Source organism: Bos grunniens, chromosome 14 (genome assembly GCF_055505025.1).
Source record: "Bos grunniens cultivar Pamir isolate PY7600 chromosome 14, Bosgru_T2T1.0, whole genome shotgun sequence".
Taxonomy (NCBI): Eukaryota; Metazoa; Chordata; class Mammalia; order Artiodactyla; family Bovidae; genus Bos; species Bos grunniens.
This window is the reverse complement of record NC_141178.1, coordinates 9,143,989-9,159,964: the sequence shown is the minus strand read 5'-3', so window position 1 is coordinate 9,159,964 and position 15,976 is coordinate 9,143,989. Positions and strand designations below refer to the sequence as shown.

The window sequence follows — 15,976 nt, the reverse complement described above, 5'->3', positions numbered from 1 at the left end:
CAGATATATCCCCAGGAGTGGGATTGCAGGATCATATGGTAGCTCTGCTTTGAGATTTTTAAGGAACCTCCATACTGTGCTACATAGTGGCAGTACCACGTTACATTCACACCAACAGTGTAGGCGGGTTCCCTTCTCTCCACAGCCTCTCCAGCATTTACTGTTTGTGGATGACCATTGTGGTTTGATGATGACCATTCTGGCTGGAAAATGGTCAGGGGAAGCCTGGCATGCTGCAGTCCACGGGGTCACAAAGAGTCGGACACGATGGAGTGACTAAATAACAACAAATTCTGGCTGGTGTGAGATGATATTTCACTGAAGTTTTGAATTGCTTTTGTCTAGTGATGTTGAACAGCTTTTCATGTGCTTCTTGGTCATCGGTATATCTTCTTTTTAGAAATGTCTATTTAAGTCTTCTGCCCATTTTTAAACTGGATTATTTATTTTAATGCTGTTAAGTATCACGAGCTGTTGGTAAGTGTTGGAAACTAATTCCTTGTCAGTCACATTCTTAGCAAATATTTTTTCCCAGTATGTGTGCTGTCTTTTCGTTTTCTTTATTGTTTCCTTTGCTAAGCAAAAGTTTTGAGTTTAAGTACATCTTATTTGCATATTTTTGTTTTTATTTCCATTATTCTGGGAGACAGATTAAAAAAGATAGCGCTGTGATTTACATCAGAGTGCTCTGCCTATGTTTTCCTCTGGGAATGTTATAGTGTTCATTGTCATATTTAGATCTGGACTGGAAGAAGCACAAGCTGGAATCAAGATTGCCGGGAGAAATATCAATAACTTCAGATATGCAGATGACACCACCCTTATGGCAGAAAGTGAAGAGGAACTAAAAAGCCTCTTGATGAAAGTGAAAGTGGAGAGTGAAAAAGTTGGCTTAAAGCTCAACATTTAGAAAACGAAGATCATGACATCCCGTCCCATCACTTCATGGGAAATAGATGGGGAAACAGTGGAAACAGTGTCAGACTTTATTTTTTTAGGCTCCAAAATCACTGCAGATGGTGACTGCAGCCATGAAACTAAAAGACGCTTACTCCTTGGAAGGAAAGTTATGACCAACATAGATAGCATATTCAAAAGCAGAGACATTACTTTGTCAACAAAGGTCTGTCTAGTCAAGGCTATGGTTTTTCCAGTGGTCATGTATGGATGTGAGAGTTGGACTGTGAAGAAGGCTGAGCGCCGAAGAATTGATGCTTTTGAACTGTGGTGTTGGAGAAGACTCTTGAGAGTCCTTGGACTGCAAGGAGATCCAACCAGTCCATTCTGAAGGAGATCAGTCCTGGGATTTCTTTGGAAGGAATGATGCTAAAGCTGAAACTCCAGTACTTTGGCCACCTCATGCAAAGAGTTGACTCATTGGAAAAGACTCTGATGCTGGGAGGGATTGGGGGCAGGAGGAGAAGGGGACGACAGAGGATGAGATGGCTGGATGGCATCACTGACTCGATGGACGTGAGTCTGGGTGAACTCCGGGAGTTGGTGAACAGGGAGGCCTGGCGTGCTGCGATTCATGGGGTCGCAAAGAGTCGGACAGGACTAAGCGACTGGACTGAACTGAACTGAAACCATTTTGAGCTTATTTTTCTGTATGGTGTCAAAGAATGATCTAATTTCACTTTTTAACATGTGGGCTTTGCTGGTGGCTCAGAAGGTAAAGAATTCACCTGCTATGTGGGAGACCTGGGTTCAGTCCCTGGGTGGAGAAGATCCCCTGGAGGAGGGCATGGCAACCCACTCCAGGACTTCCCTGGTAGCTCAGCTAGTAAACAATCCACCTGCAAAACAGGAAACCCTGGGTTGATCCTAGATCAGGAAGATCCCCTGGAGAAGGGATAGGCTACCCACTGCAGTATTCTTGGGCTTCCCTGGTGGCTCAGGTAAAGAATCTGCCTGCAATGTGGGAGACCTGAGTTAGATCTCTAGGTTGGATCTCTGGAAAAGGGCATGTGAACCCACTCCAGTATTCTTGCCTGGAGAATCCCCATGGACAGAGGAGCCTGGTGAACTACAGTCCATGGGGTAGCAAAGGGTTGGACATAACTAAGCAACTAAACACACAGCACACGAATTTCATTTTTTACATGTCGCTGTCCAATTTTCCCAGTACCATTTGTTGAAGAGACCATCTTTCCAACATTATGTTGTCTTGCCTCCTTTGTCATAGATTAATTGACCAGAAGTGTGTGAGTTTATTTCTGCACTTTCAATCCTGTTCCATTAATGTTTCTATTTTTATTCTAGTCCTATCCTGTTTTGATTTGTAGTATAATCTGAAATCAGGGCACATGGTTCTTTGAGCTCTGTTTTTCTTTCTCAAGATTGCTTTGGCCATTCTGGGTCTACTGCATCTCCATACAAATTTTAAGATTTTTTTGTTCTACTTCTGTGAAAAATGCCACTGGTGATTTGATAGGGATTGCATTGAATCTGTAGATTGCCTTGGGTAGTATGGTAATTTTGCCAATATTGATTCTTCTAATCTACAAACATGTTATATCTTTCCATCTCTTTGTGTCTTTGATTTCTTTCATCAGCATCTTATAGTTTTCTGAGTATAGGTCTTTTGTCTCTTCAAATAAGCTTATTCCTAGGTATTTTATTCTTTTTGGTGTGATAATAAATGGAATTGTTTCTTGAATTTCTCTTACTAATATTTCATTGTTAATGTATAGAAATGCAAGTGATTTCTGTGTATTAATTTTGTAACTTGCAAATCTTTCTTGTTGTTCAGTTGCTCAGTCGTATCTGACTCTTTACGACCCCATGGACTGCACTGCAGCCGGCTCCCCTGTCCCTCACTACCCCCCAGAGTTTGCTCAAACTCATGTCCATTGAGTCGGTGATGCCATCCAACCATTTCATCCTCTGTCATCCCCTTCTCCTCCCACCTTCAATCTTTCCCAACATCAGGGTCTTTTCAAATGAGTCAGCTCCTCGCATCAGGTGGCCAAAGTATTGGAGTTTCAGCTTCAACATCAGTCCTTCCAATGAATATTCAGGACTGATTTCCTTTAGGATGGACTGGTTGGATCTCCTTGCAGTCCAGGGGACTCCCAGGAGTCTTCTCCAACACCACAGTTCAAAAGCATTTATTCTTCAGTGCTCAGCCTTCTCTATGGTCCAACTCTCACATCCATACATGCCTACTGGAAAACCATAGCTTTGACCATACGAACCTTTGTTGGCAAAGTGATGTCTCTGTTAGTTTTGTAACCTGCAGATTACAAATTTGGTAGATTTTGTAATCTACCAAATTCATTGATGATTTCCAGTAGCTCTCTGGTAGCATCTTTAGGATCTTCTGTGTATAGCATCATGTCATCTGCAAGCAATGACTGTTTTACTTCTTCTTGCCCCATTTGGATTCCTTTTATTCTTTTTCTTCTCTGATTACCATGGATTGGACTTCCAAACTATGTTCGATAAAAGTGATGAGAGTGGGATTCTTGTCTTCTTCCTGATCTTTGAGGAAATACTTTCAGATTTCCACTGTTGACTATAATGTTAGTCTCTCTATGCCCACTTTCTGGAGACGTTTTAGCAAAAATGGGTGCTGAATTTTATCAAAACCTTTTTTGTATTAATTGAGATGATCATGCGTTTTTTATTCTTCATTTATTGTGGTTTATCACATTGACTGATATGTAGATCTTGAAAAATACTTGCATCCCTGGTATGAAGCCCATTTGATCAATGGGCATGATCTTTTTAATGTATTGTGGGATTCAGATTGTTAGTATTTTGTTGAGAATTTTTGCATCTATGGTCATCGGTGATATTGGCCTGTAATTTTCTTTTTTCGTGGTATCTTTTTCTGATTTTGGTATCAGGGTGATGGTGGCCTCATAAAATGAGTTTGGAAATGTTTCTTCCTCTGCTATTTTTTGAAACAGTTTCAGAAGGATAGGTATTAGCTCTTCCTAAATGTTTGATAGAATTTGACTGTGAAGCCATCAGAGCCTGGACTTTTGTTTGGTGGGAGTTTTTTATTCACAGTTGTAATTTCAGTGTTTGTGACTGGTCTGCCATATTTTCTGATTCTTCCTGATTCAGTCTTGGGAGACCGTATCTTTCTAAGAATATGTCCATTTCTTCAAGGTCATCCATTTTATCAGCACACAGTTGCTCACAGTAGTCTTTTATGATCCTTTGTATTTCTGTGGAGTCAGTTGTAACTTTTTTCACTACTAGTTTTATTGATTTGAGTTTTCTCCCTTTTTTTTTTGCTTGATGAGTCTGGCTAAAGGTTTATCAATTTTGCTTGTCAAGGAACCATCTCTTAGTTTCATCAATATTTACAATTATTTTCTCTGTCTCTATTTCATTAACTTCTGCTCTGATCTTTATGATTTATTTCCTTCTACTTAACTTCAGGTTTTATTTGTTCTTTCTCTAGTTGTTTTAAGTGTAAGGTTAGGCTTTTTTTCTTGTTTCTTGAGGTAAGAGTGGTAGGAGTATATTGCTATAAACTTCTTTCTTAGAACTGCTTTTGCAGCATCCCATAGATTTTGGGAGAATCCCAGGGACGGGGGAGCCTGGTGGGCCGCCGTCTATGGGGTTGCACAGAGTCGGACACGACTGAAGCGACTTAGCAGCAGCATAGGTTTTGGAAGGTGTAACTTGCGTTTTTATTGTCTCTAGTTTTTAAATTTCTTCTTTGATTTCTTCAGTGATCCATCAGTTATTTAGCAGCATATTGTTTAGCTGCCACGTTTGTGTTTTTTTTAACTGGAGGACAATTGCTTTACAATATTGTGTTGGTTTCTGCTGTACATCAATATGAATCAGCCACAGGTATACACATGTCCCCTCCCTCCTGAGCCCCCTTCCCATCTTCCACCGCATCCCACCCGTCTGGTTTGTCACAGAGCACTTCGTTGAGCTCCCCGTGTCACATGGCAAATTCCCACTTGCCCTCTATTTTACACTGGTAATGTGTATATTTACATACTCTTCTCTCAGTTTGTCCCCCTCCTCTAGTCCACAAGTCTTTTCTCTATGTCTGCATCTCCACTGCTGCTCTGCAAATGGGTTCTGTTTTGAGGTGCTCCTATGTTGGGCATATATATTTATAATTTTTATCTTTTTCTTGGGTTGAATTATTGATCATTATGTAGTGTCCTCCCTGTTTCTTACAACAGCCTTTGCTTTAAAGCCTATTTTTTCTGATATGAGTATTGCTGCTCCAGTTTTATTACAATTTCCACATGCATAGAATATATTCTCCCATTCCTTTACTCTCAGTCTGTGAGTGTCCCTAGGTCTGCAGTGGGTCTTCTATAGACAGCATACATATGGGTCTTTTTTTAATCCACCCAGCAAATCCATTGCCTTTGGTTGGCGCATCTAATCCATTTACATTTAAGATAAGTATCAACATGTATGATCTTATTACCATTTTCTTAATTGTTCTGGGTTTATATGTGTAGATCTTTTCCTTCTCTTAAGTTTGTGCCTAGAGTACCTTTAGCATTTGCTGTAAAGCTGATTTGGTGCTAGTGAATTCTCTTAATTTTTGTTTGTCTGTAAAACTTTTGATTTCTCCATCAAATCTGAACAAAGTCATGCTGGGTAGAGTATTCTTGGTTGTAAGTTCTTCCCTTTCATCGCCTTAAATACATTGTTCCATCCCTTTCTGACTGGTAGAATTCTGGTTGAGAAATCAGCTGATAATACATAAAACATACAAGGGGATATGTCATTCTTCCCTTGTTGCTTTTAACATTTTATGTTTGTCTCAAATTTTTGTCAGTTTGATTGCTATGTGTCTCGGTGTATTCCTCCTTGGGTTTATCCTAACTAGGACTCTCTGCACTTCAAGGATTTGGTTGATTATTTCCTTTCCCATGTTAGGGAAGTTTTCAACCATTATCTCTTCAAATATTTTTTTAGGTGCTTTCTCTCTCTCTTCCCCTTCTGGCACCCTTATAATTTGAATGCTGGTGCATTTAATGTTGTCTCAGAAGTCTCTTAGGCTGTCTTCATTTCTTTTCATTCTTTTTTCTATATTCTGCTTTGCTGCAATGATTTCCACCATTTTGTCTTTCAGGTCACTTATCCATTCTTCTTCCTCAGTTATTCTGCTATTAATTCCTTCTAGTGGATTTTTCATCTCCATTTCTTTGTCTTTTAGCTCTTCTAGGTCTTTGGTAAACATTTCTTGCATCTTCTCCATTCTTTTCCCAGGATCTCGGATCATCTTTACTATCATTCTGAACTCTTTTTTCGGAAGCTTGCCCTCTCCACTTCATTTAATTGTTCTTTTAGTTTGATTTTATCTTGTTCCTTCACCTGGAACAAAATCCTCTGGCTTTTCATTTTGATTAACTTTCTGTGGTTGTGGTTTTTGTTCTTGAAGTTGCGGGATTGTAGTTCTTCCTGCTTCTTCTGTCTGCCCTCTGGTGGATGAGGCTACAAGGCTTGTGCAACTTCTGTTTCTCAGTTTTAAACAACTGTTTAAAATATTTCTTCCAACTAATACCCATTGTCTTTTTTTTTTTTTTTTTGAAGACCACTTGAGCCAAAGTATCATTGTTTATTTATCCCTGATGATGCTATGTGACACTCACCTCCTCTCTTTAAAGAAAAATCGCTCTGGGGCAACAGTAGAAGAAAAGGGGGAAATAATTTACATTGATGTAATACTGAGCATGTAAACTGAATGCTCAGCACTTTCACAGTAGCAGTTTTATTAAATTCTCCCCACAATCCCCAGATCAAGTACCATGAGTGTAATGTATAGAGAAGAAAACACTCTTAAAAATGTATCTTAATCACAAAGTGATGGTAGAGCTGGGATTCAACCTTAGCTCCATCTCTTATCAATGCCATACTTTTTCTATGATTCTTTAAGAAGATGAGTTTGTAAAAGTCACTCAAAATAAAGGATAACTAGACTAGATGAAGGAGAGGCAAGGTATTTTTGGCCACTCCCTCAAGTTTAACCCTAAGTCAAACTGATTTGTACCATTACAGGCCCTAAGACATATACATAAAAGTGTTTCAAACTATATGAAATTTTGTTTCATGAAAATCAAGCTTGCCTAATTATTAATAATGACAAATTAACCTATAGGAATAAAAAAACAATAAACTGAATTTGAAGGTAAAGTAGAGAACCCTTCAGAAAACACAAGATGATTCCAATAATCACTATTGGCCTATGTCTGGAAGATAAAAATATAGAGAAGCCAACAACTCTAATTTTGCCCCAAATCTATAAATATTGGTATATAGCACAGCCCATTAAAAGAGAATAATTCATAAGACATCCTCTTTCTCCCCTAAGATGATGTTGCTTTCTTTTTTGTATTTTCTATTTTGTATTTTCAGGGTGAATACGTCTTCCTTTTGTTAATCTTCTCTTCATGTCCAAAGGAAGGCTTTAAGACAGGTGGGAAACATGCTCTCTTTTCTATTTCCACTGTCTTTCACCAGTGCACACCATTCATGTCTATATGTTTGCTATTTCAGATGATGCTTGTGTATTTTTACTATATTTTAAGTGAAATAAAAATAGTCATAGGAATGTGTGAGTGGAAGAGGGAAGACTAGAGCATGACCCTAATTTGGAAATTCAGTGTTCTGCTTTCTTTTTCAAGTGATATGCATTAATAATCTCCAAATCTTTTACTTGAAGCAATACTGTAAAAAATAGTTATCAACTTTTCAAATAATAGATACACACTTTAAGAAGTTATTTTTCTTTATTGTGAACTGCTTCTATCACTGTAAAATAGAAATTAACTAGAATTTTGTACCACATATAGCCTTTGAAAGAAATAAAATTCATACCCACTTACTCCCTATTGGCTTCCTCCATCAACAAACAAACAAAAGGAAAGAGAGAAAGAAAAAAGACTACATTACCCTTTTGGAATATGACCAACTACTTCTAATCCGTATGTGTTTTCCATATTGGTACAATAACAAGTAAAAGATGCAGCAATCATCTGTGTGGTTCCATTTGAAAAAAAGAAAAATAAAATTATTCCTGTCTCTCAAACATCTTAAAACTATTTTTAAAAGCAAACATTATTCATGTGCTCCATGATTATCAAGAGTAATATAGCAGTTGCACAGATTTTTAAAAACTAAGGAAATATGTAAATTAAAAAATCCCTCTGAGATTTGAGAGCACTTAATCTGCAGTCTCAAAAATTAAATGGTGTTACAATAATACAACTTTTATTATATCCTTTCCAATTATAGCAACCCAATTATGTCTGATTCTGAGGGGGTGCAGAATACAGAATATATGAATGTGTGTTTGTGTGTGTGTGTGTGTGTGTGTGTGCACATACCACAATCCTACCTAAATACTTGTCTCTCATGATATGAAAGAATGTTTTAACACAGAACATTTTCCTTTCATTGGAGTAGTCACCAAAGAGTTTAAGATGCTGCATCAATATTCTTAATGTAGGTTAGTAATTGATGATTTACAGTCTCCTTGAATAATCTTGAATTTTGAGCTTTTGCTATTTCTTGGAGAAAAACATGCTAGTTAATAATGTGTTGAACCCAGTATTTTTTGAATTACCTCCCTGGAGTTTAAGGAGCCTGACCCTCTATTGTATGACACATGGCAAGCAAGGCCATGTGTTCTCTGCAAGTATCCACAGTCCCCTTTAAAATGTCTGTTCAGAATTCTGTTCAGGACTTGTTCTCACCAGTCATATTAACTTAATGTTTTCCATCCATTTTCACATTCTCTTCATTCTTTTGATTATTTAATAGGTACTGGAAATTTCGCATGGTTATCTATCAGTTTGATATCTGTTTAATCATTTCTATACTATGCTTTTTTGTTAAAAAGAAACACATTAATTACCTAAAGTATAAATTTACCATATACATGGTCAGAAAAAAGGTATTAAAACACACACTAGCAAAATAAGGAATATCTAACAATGTCCAATAATATTACTTTGTAGGGATTTTTACTGTATATTTCTCTTCTTTGTGATATTTAACTGAATTTATAAGATTTCTTAAAACATTAAATAGACTTAAAAAACAAAGGAGACTTGAGAATTTTTTTAAAGGCAATAAAACTCAACAGGTGATAGTTTCAAACTTTATAAATATTATGACATAATTGTACTTTCTAAATACAGTAGTAGTAAAAAACTCAGGCTATTAGGTTGGAATCAGAAGTATTCAAAAATTTCTGATTTCAAAAATCAGAATGTATTCAAGAAATTCTAAGCCAGTTAATACATTTTAATTGCTAATAATTTTCATGAAATATTTACATCATCAGAAAATACTGTGAGCTGTAAAAGAAAATATACCATAGCCACAAGATGCTGAATCCTTATTGAAAATGGAAGAATGCATGGTGTTCAATACACAGAGCCGATATTACAATTAAGTAACTTAAGTCACTAACTTTGTCTTTCAGACAGTGCTTTAGAAGGTTCTAACCTGCCATCTTCCAACTGTAACTCTTCTCATAAAGTGGGAGTTTTGTGGGGACAAAGGGAGGTACCTAACTCAAACCTCATATTTCTGTATCATACACTGAATTCCCAGGAATCTATAATTTCCTGCCAAAGTCTGCTTCCAGATACCTTCCCCAGGTTTCCCCCTCCAGCATGGTCCAAGGAAAGGCCAAGGGACAGTTGTGTGGGTGAAAAGTGGAGATGTGTTTGGAGTTTGGGTGCTGGGGCAAAAATATCCATGTATATACCCATGAATCCCATTGTAGGTGAGATGATGCTGTGAAAGTGCTGCACTCACATGCTAGCAAAGTAATGCTCAAAATTCTTCAAGCCAGGCTTCAACAATACATGAACTGTGAACTTCCAGATGTTCAAGCTGGATTTAGAAAAGGCAGAGGAACCAGAAATCAAACTGCTGACATCTATTCGATCATCAAAACAGCAAGAGAGTTCCAGAAAAACATCTACTTCTGCTTTATTGACTATGTCAAAGCCTTTGACTGTGTGGATCACAACAAACTGTGGAAAATTCTGAAAGAGATGGAAATACCAGACCACCTGACCTGCCTCTTGAGAAATCTGTATGCAGGTCAAGAAGCAACAGATAAAACTGGGCATGGAACAACAGACTGGTTCCAAATAGGAAAAGGAGTACATCAAGGCTGTATATTGTCACCCTGCCTATTTAACTTATATGCAGAGTACATCATGAGAAACGCTGGGCTGGAGGAAGTACAAGCTGGAATCAAGATTGCTGAGAGAAATATTAATAACCTCAGATATGCAGATGACACCACCCTTATGGCAGAAAGTGAAGAACTAAAGATCCCCTTGAAAGTGAAAGAGGAGAGTAAAAAAGTTGGCTTAAAGCTCAACTATCAGAAAACAAAGATCATAGCATCTGGTCCCATCACTTCATGGGAAATAGATGGGGAAACAGTGGAAACAGTGGCTGAGTTTATTTTTCTGGGCTCCAAAATCACTGCAGATGGTGACTGCAGCCATGAAATTAAAAGACGCTTACTCCTTGGAAGGAAAGTTATGACCAACCTAGAGAGCGTACTAAAAAGCAAAGACATTACTTTGTCAACAAAGGTCCATCTAGTCAAAGCTATGGTTTTTCCAGTAGTCATCCATGGATGTGAAAGCTGGACGATAAAGAAAGCTGAGCACCGAAGAATTGATGCTTTTGAACTGTGGTGCTGGAGAAGACTCTTGAGAGTCCCTTGGACTGCAAGGAGATCCAACCAGTCCATCCTAAAGGAAATCAGTCCTGAATATTCATTGGAAGAACTGATGTTGAAGCTGAAACTCCAATACTTTGGCCACCTGATGCAAAGAACTGACTCATTAGAAAAGACCCTGATGCTGGGAAAGATTGAAGGTGGGAGGAGAAGGGGACGACAGAAGATGAGATGGTTGGACAACATCACCAACTCGATGGACGCGAGTTTGAGTAAACACCAGGAGTTGGTGATGGTCGGGGAGGCCTGCTGTGCTGCAGTCCATGGGGTCACAAAGAGTCGGACACAACTGAGCAACTGAACTGAGCCTTATGTTCATATAAATAAAACCTATACTATTTCAATAGTATGAAGTAATATTTCAATAGGTGAAATTATTTAGACACTACTTATCACCAATAAAAAGAAACTAAAGCCAATTAATAATAAGTAAATTAGAAGACTGGTTTGCCTAACATTTTATTTTCAGTGTAATGCTTTGTTTAGTTAAGAGTTCCCATCAGAAAGTCAAACCAGGGCTCTGTAACAACCTAGAGGGGTGGGAAAGAGTGGGAGATGGGAGGGAGTTTAAAGAGGGAGGGGACATATGTATACCTATGGCCGATTCATGTTGATGTACGGCAAAAGTCAAACCAATATTGTACAGCAATCATCAATCAAGCAAAAATAAATAAATATAATTTTTTTAAAAGAGTTCCCATTACAGGCTCTTAAAATTTCAAAATGTATTTTTTAATTTCATAAGCCTTAGGAGTAAAGTACAATCTGTTGCTTTGCCAAGTACAGCAACAAAAATATCTCAGAGAATCAGCCTTGGCCACTGAAAATTATGAGAATATCCTTTCAACAAAGAAAAATTAGGTCAGTAAATATAAAAAAATCTATCAACCATTAATGGACATTTATTGATTGATAATACTTTATGCAGCATATAGATGCCATATCAAAAAGATGTGGTTTCACTTTTTATTGCTTTATGGAGAATCATGCCAGAGATCTTTTGAGTCTCATCCTTAGAAATGTCTCCATATTTAGAATTTTAGGCTATATGTTCTCTTATTTATCTGAAAATATACAAGCATATGAGAAATTCTGCAAAAATTAGAAACATGTGTGCCTCTTTTAAATTATTGACTCAAAATATTTCCTGTCTTTACATGAATGTATAGCCAAATTTGTCCTGCTTTAATGAGAGACAGGACTAATTGTGGGTTCCTATGGACAATAAGGTGGGCCTTTGCACATTATCCACAGCAGTTGCAAGCATTGCAGAGAAGAAAGTTAAACGTTCATTTTGTACTTACCAAAACTAAGTCAACAGGAAGAACAATTTTAATTTTCCTCTTAAACTGTTCATTCAGCTCTTTAACCAGTACAAGCACCACGATGCTTAGCAAGGATAAGAGCAGCGCTTCAAGTTGCACAGACTTGATGTTCTTAAAGATATATGCATAGATCTACAGTAATGAGGAAAAATACAAACAAATTTCAGGGTCATTCACAATATACCAAAATTAAAACCTGGCCCCAGATGAACTCTGTGATGTCTTGCAAAAAAACAGCTTAAAGGGAGAGGAGTGAAACAGTGGGGTGTAGAAGGGTATATCAGTCAGGGCTGATACAGATAAGGCTATGATTCATTTGCATGTACAGAATTGCTTTCCCCTTGATTCGTCCACCAAACTCAGTGTTTATTCCTTCCTATATAAGGACAATACAACACTTCTCAGTCACTTCAATGGGCAGAGATCTAAAACTCATGCAGATTCACTATTAAAAGCAAATAAGGGCTCTCAAATAACTATAAGCTCTGTTAAGGGCTTCCCTGGTGGCTCAGCAGTAAAGAATCTGCTTTATTCTTGCCTAGAGACACTTGCTCCTTGGAAGAAAAGCTATGACCAACCTAGACAGCATATTAAAAAGCAGAGACATTACTTTGCTGACAAAGGCCCGTCTAGTCAAAGCTATGGTTTTTCCAGTAGTCATGTATGGATGTGAGAGTTGGACTATAAAGAAAGCAGAGCACTGAAGAATTGATGCTTTTGAACTGTGGTGTTGGAGAAGACTCTTAAGAGTCCCTTGGACTGCAAGGAGATCCAACCAGCCCATCCTAAAGGAGATCAGTCCTGGGTGTTCATTGGAAGGACTGATGTTGAAGCTGAAACTCTAATACTTGGGCCACCTGATGCGAAGAACTGACTCATTTGAAAAGACCCTGATGCTGGGAAAGATTGAGGGCAGGAGGAGAAGGGGACGACAGAGGATGAGATGGTTGGATGGCATCACTGACTCAATAGACATGGGTTTGGGTAGGCTCTGGGAGTTGGTGTTGAACAGGGAGGCCTGGTGTGCTGGGGTTCATGGGGTCACAAAGAGTCAGACATGACTGAGTGACTGAACTGAACTGAACTGAGACCTCAGAGAAGCAAAGATAGTTCATGTATGTATGGATAAATGTATGTATGGATAAATAAGTAAACTATTTCATCAAAACCAAGCCAATCTGTTTTTTAAAATATGAGTTTAGCTCACTTTGAGACTATAATACTAGTAATTCTTTGCTGCTAAGTCACTTCAGTCGTATCCGACTGTGTATGACCCCATAGACGGCAGCCCACCAGGCTCTCCTGTCCCTGGGATCCTCCAGGCAAGAATACTGGAGTGGGTTGCCATTTCCTTCTCCAATGCATGAAAATGAAAAGTGAAAGTGAAGTCGCTCAGTCGTGTCCGACTCTTCATGACCCCATGGACTGCAGCCTACCAGGCTCTTCTGTCCATGGGATTTTCCAGGCAAGAGTACTGGAGTGGGGGGCCATTGCCTTCTCTGAGTAATTCTTTAAATTGTCCATTTAATATAATTTGGCATGAAATAAAAAATACATTGGTACACATAAACAAATCAATTTTGAGATATTTCAAAGAATGAAATAGCCTATCAATCATATATATATATATATATATATATATATAATTTTTCATTATTTTCTTTAGTGAGAAGATTTTTCTGAAGCACTTAACAGATATTTACATACACAAACACATTTATACATATACATTACTTTATAATGTGTTTTTATCTGATTTTGTCATTCCTAATCCTTTTTTTTTCAATGATGGAGTCTCAAGTCCTAAAATAGTGTCTGGCAGATATCAGGCACTCTATACTGAATTAATAAAAGCTTTCACTTAATATGGTAATAGTAACAAATGTAAATAGGAATAGCTTTTACCCTGAATAAGCATAATAACATGGAGAGAAAGAACTCACATTCCTCTTTTCTCACTACAAACACTTGCTGTTGTTCACTCCCTAAGTCACGTCCAACTCTTCGTGACCCCATGGACTGCAGTATGCCAGGCTTCCCTGTTCTTCTCTATCTCTTGGAGTTTGCTCAAAGTCATGTCCATTGGGTCGGTGATGCCATCCAACCAGATGGGCTTTTAAAAAGGTAATTAAGTTAAAATGACCCCTTTAGGGTGGGCCCCTATCCAATCTGACCAGTGTCTTTACAAAAAGAAGAGATGAAGACAGACAGACAGACAGACAGACAGACACCAGGAACGCACATGCACAGAGGTCCTACCATGTGAACAGGCAGGAGGATGCTGACACACAAGCGAAAGAGAGGCCTCAGAGCAAAGTAGTCCTAAGACACCTGGACCTTGCACTTCCAGCCTTCAGAACTGGGAGGACATATATTTCCATTTTTTAAGTCACCCAGTTTGTCATGGCAGCCCTAGCAATACAGAAGACAAAGGGACTCACAGTATTTATTTTTGGAATTCCCTATATGGCTTCCCTAATAGCTCAGTAGGTAAAGAATCTGCCCGCAATGTGGGAGACCCCACTTCAATTCCTGAGTCGGGAGGCTTCGCTGGAGAAGGGGGAGGCTACCCACTCCAGTATTCTTGGGCTTCCCTTGTGGCTCAGCTGGTAAAGAATCCACCTGCAAAGTGGGAGACCTGGGTTCCAACCCTAGGTAAAGAAGATCCCCTGAAGAAGAGAAAGGCTACTCACTCTGGTATTCTGGCCTGGAGAATTCCATGGACAGTCCGTGGGGTCTCAAAGAGTCAGACACGAATGAGCAACTTTCACTTTCACTTCCCTATGCCCTAATAAATTCCTTTCTCTTCAAGTTAACCAAGATAAAAGTATTTTAAAACAAAAAATGAAACAGAAAGCTTTTAGTAATAGTGACTAAACAATGACTACAATTAAGAGGGACTTCCCTGGTGGCGCTGTGGATAAGAATCCACATGCCAGTACAGAGGACACAGGTTCCATCTCTAGTCCAGAAGGATTCTGCAGGCTGTGGAGCAGCTGGGCTGTGTGCCAGAACTACTGAGGCCCCGCGCCTGGAGCCTGTGCTCTGCAACAAGAGAATCCACTGCAATGAGAAGTCAGAGCACTGCAAGAGAGAGTAGCCCCACTTGCAACTAGAGAGAGCCCATGCAAAGCAAGGAAGACCCAGCACAGCCATAAACGAATAAATCAATAATTTCTTTAAACAACAATTTTGTACCATTAAGAGAAACAGACAACTGACTAAATATCTATCACAGACAAATAAGCGTGGCAAATAGCTCTGGTAAGGATTTCAGCTATAGTGCCTAACAAAGGCAGGATTTAGAAGACATTTGTCAGAGCTAGAAGGACCTTAGAAATCAACCAGTTGAGTGTAACTCATTCTTGTTGTTATTGTTCTGTCGGTCAGTCCTGTCCAACTCTTTGCAACCCCATGGACTGCAGCACACCAAGTTTCCCTGCCCCTCACTGTCTCCCGGAGTTTGCACAAACTCATGTCCATTGAATCAGTGATGCCATCCAACCATCTCATCCTCTGTCATCCTCTTCTCCTCCTGCCTTCAATCTTTCCCAGCATCAGGGTCTTTTCCAAAACAGAGGCTCTTCGCATCAGGTAGCCAAAGTATTGGAGCTTCAACTTCAGCATCAGTTCTTCCAATGAGTATTCAGGGTTGATTTCCTTTAGGATTGACTGGTTTGATCTCCTTGCTGTCCAAGGGAATCTCAAAAGTCTTCTCCAGCACCACAGTTCAAAAGCATCAATTCTTCAGCACTCAGCTCTCTTTATAGTCCAACTCTCACATCCATACATGACTACTGGAAAAACCATTGCTTTCATTATATGGACCTTTGTTGGCAAAGTGATGTGTCTGCTTTTGAATATGCTGTCCAAGTTGGTCAAAGCTTTTCTTCCAAGGAGCAAGCATCTTTTAATTTTATGACTGCAGTCACCATCACAG

The 15,976-nt window shown here is 38.8% G+C and overlaps 1 protein-coding gene across 15 annotated transcripts in view; it reads right to left on the bottom strand.

Annotated features, from left to right (window-relative positions):
- SLC26A7 (solute carrier family 26 member 7) overlaps window positions 1–15,976 on the bottom strand; it is a 184,819-nt gene that overhangs the window by 80,255 nt on the left and 88,588 nt on the right. For 8 of the 15 annotated variants that reach the window (XR_015140475.1, XM_086335892.1, XM_086335891.1 and 5 more), the window contains 2 exons: window positions 12,016–12,168; window positions 7,891–7,973 (listed from right to left, as the gene is read on the bottom strand). The exons of 1 other annotated variant lie outside the window; for it this stretch is intronic. Coding sequence is in view for 12 of the 14 variants with exons in the window: in XM_086335892.1 (XP_086192018.1) it covers window positions 7,891–7,973; window positions 12,016–12,168 (236 nt within the window). In the remaining 2 variants the exon portion in view is untranslated. The remainder of the gene's footprint in view (window positions 1–7,890; window positions 7,974–12,015; window positions 12,169–15,976) is intronic. 6 more of the 15 variants (XM_086335897.1, XM_086335900.1, XM_086335899.1 and 3 more) reach the window with 2 other exon arrangements.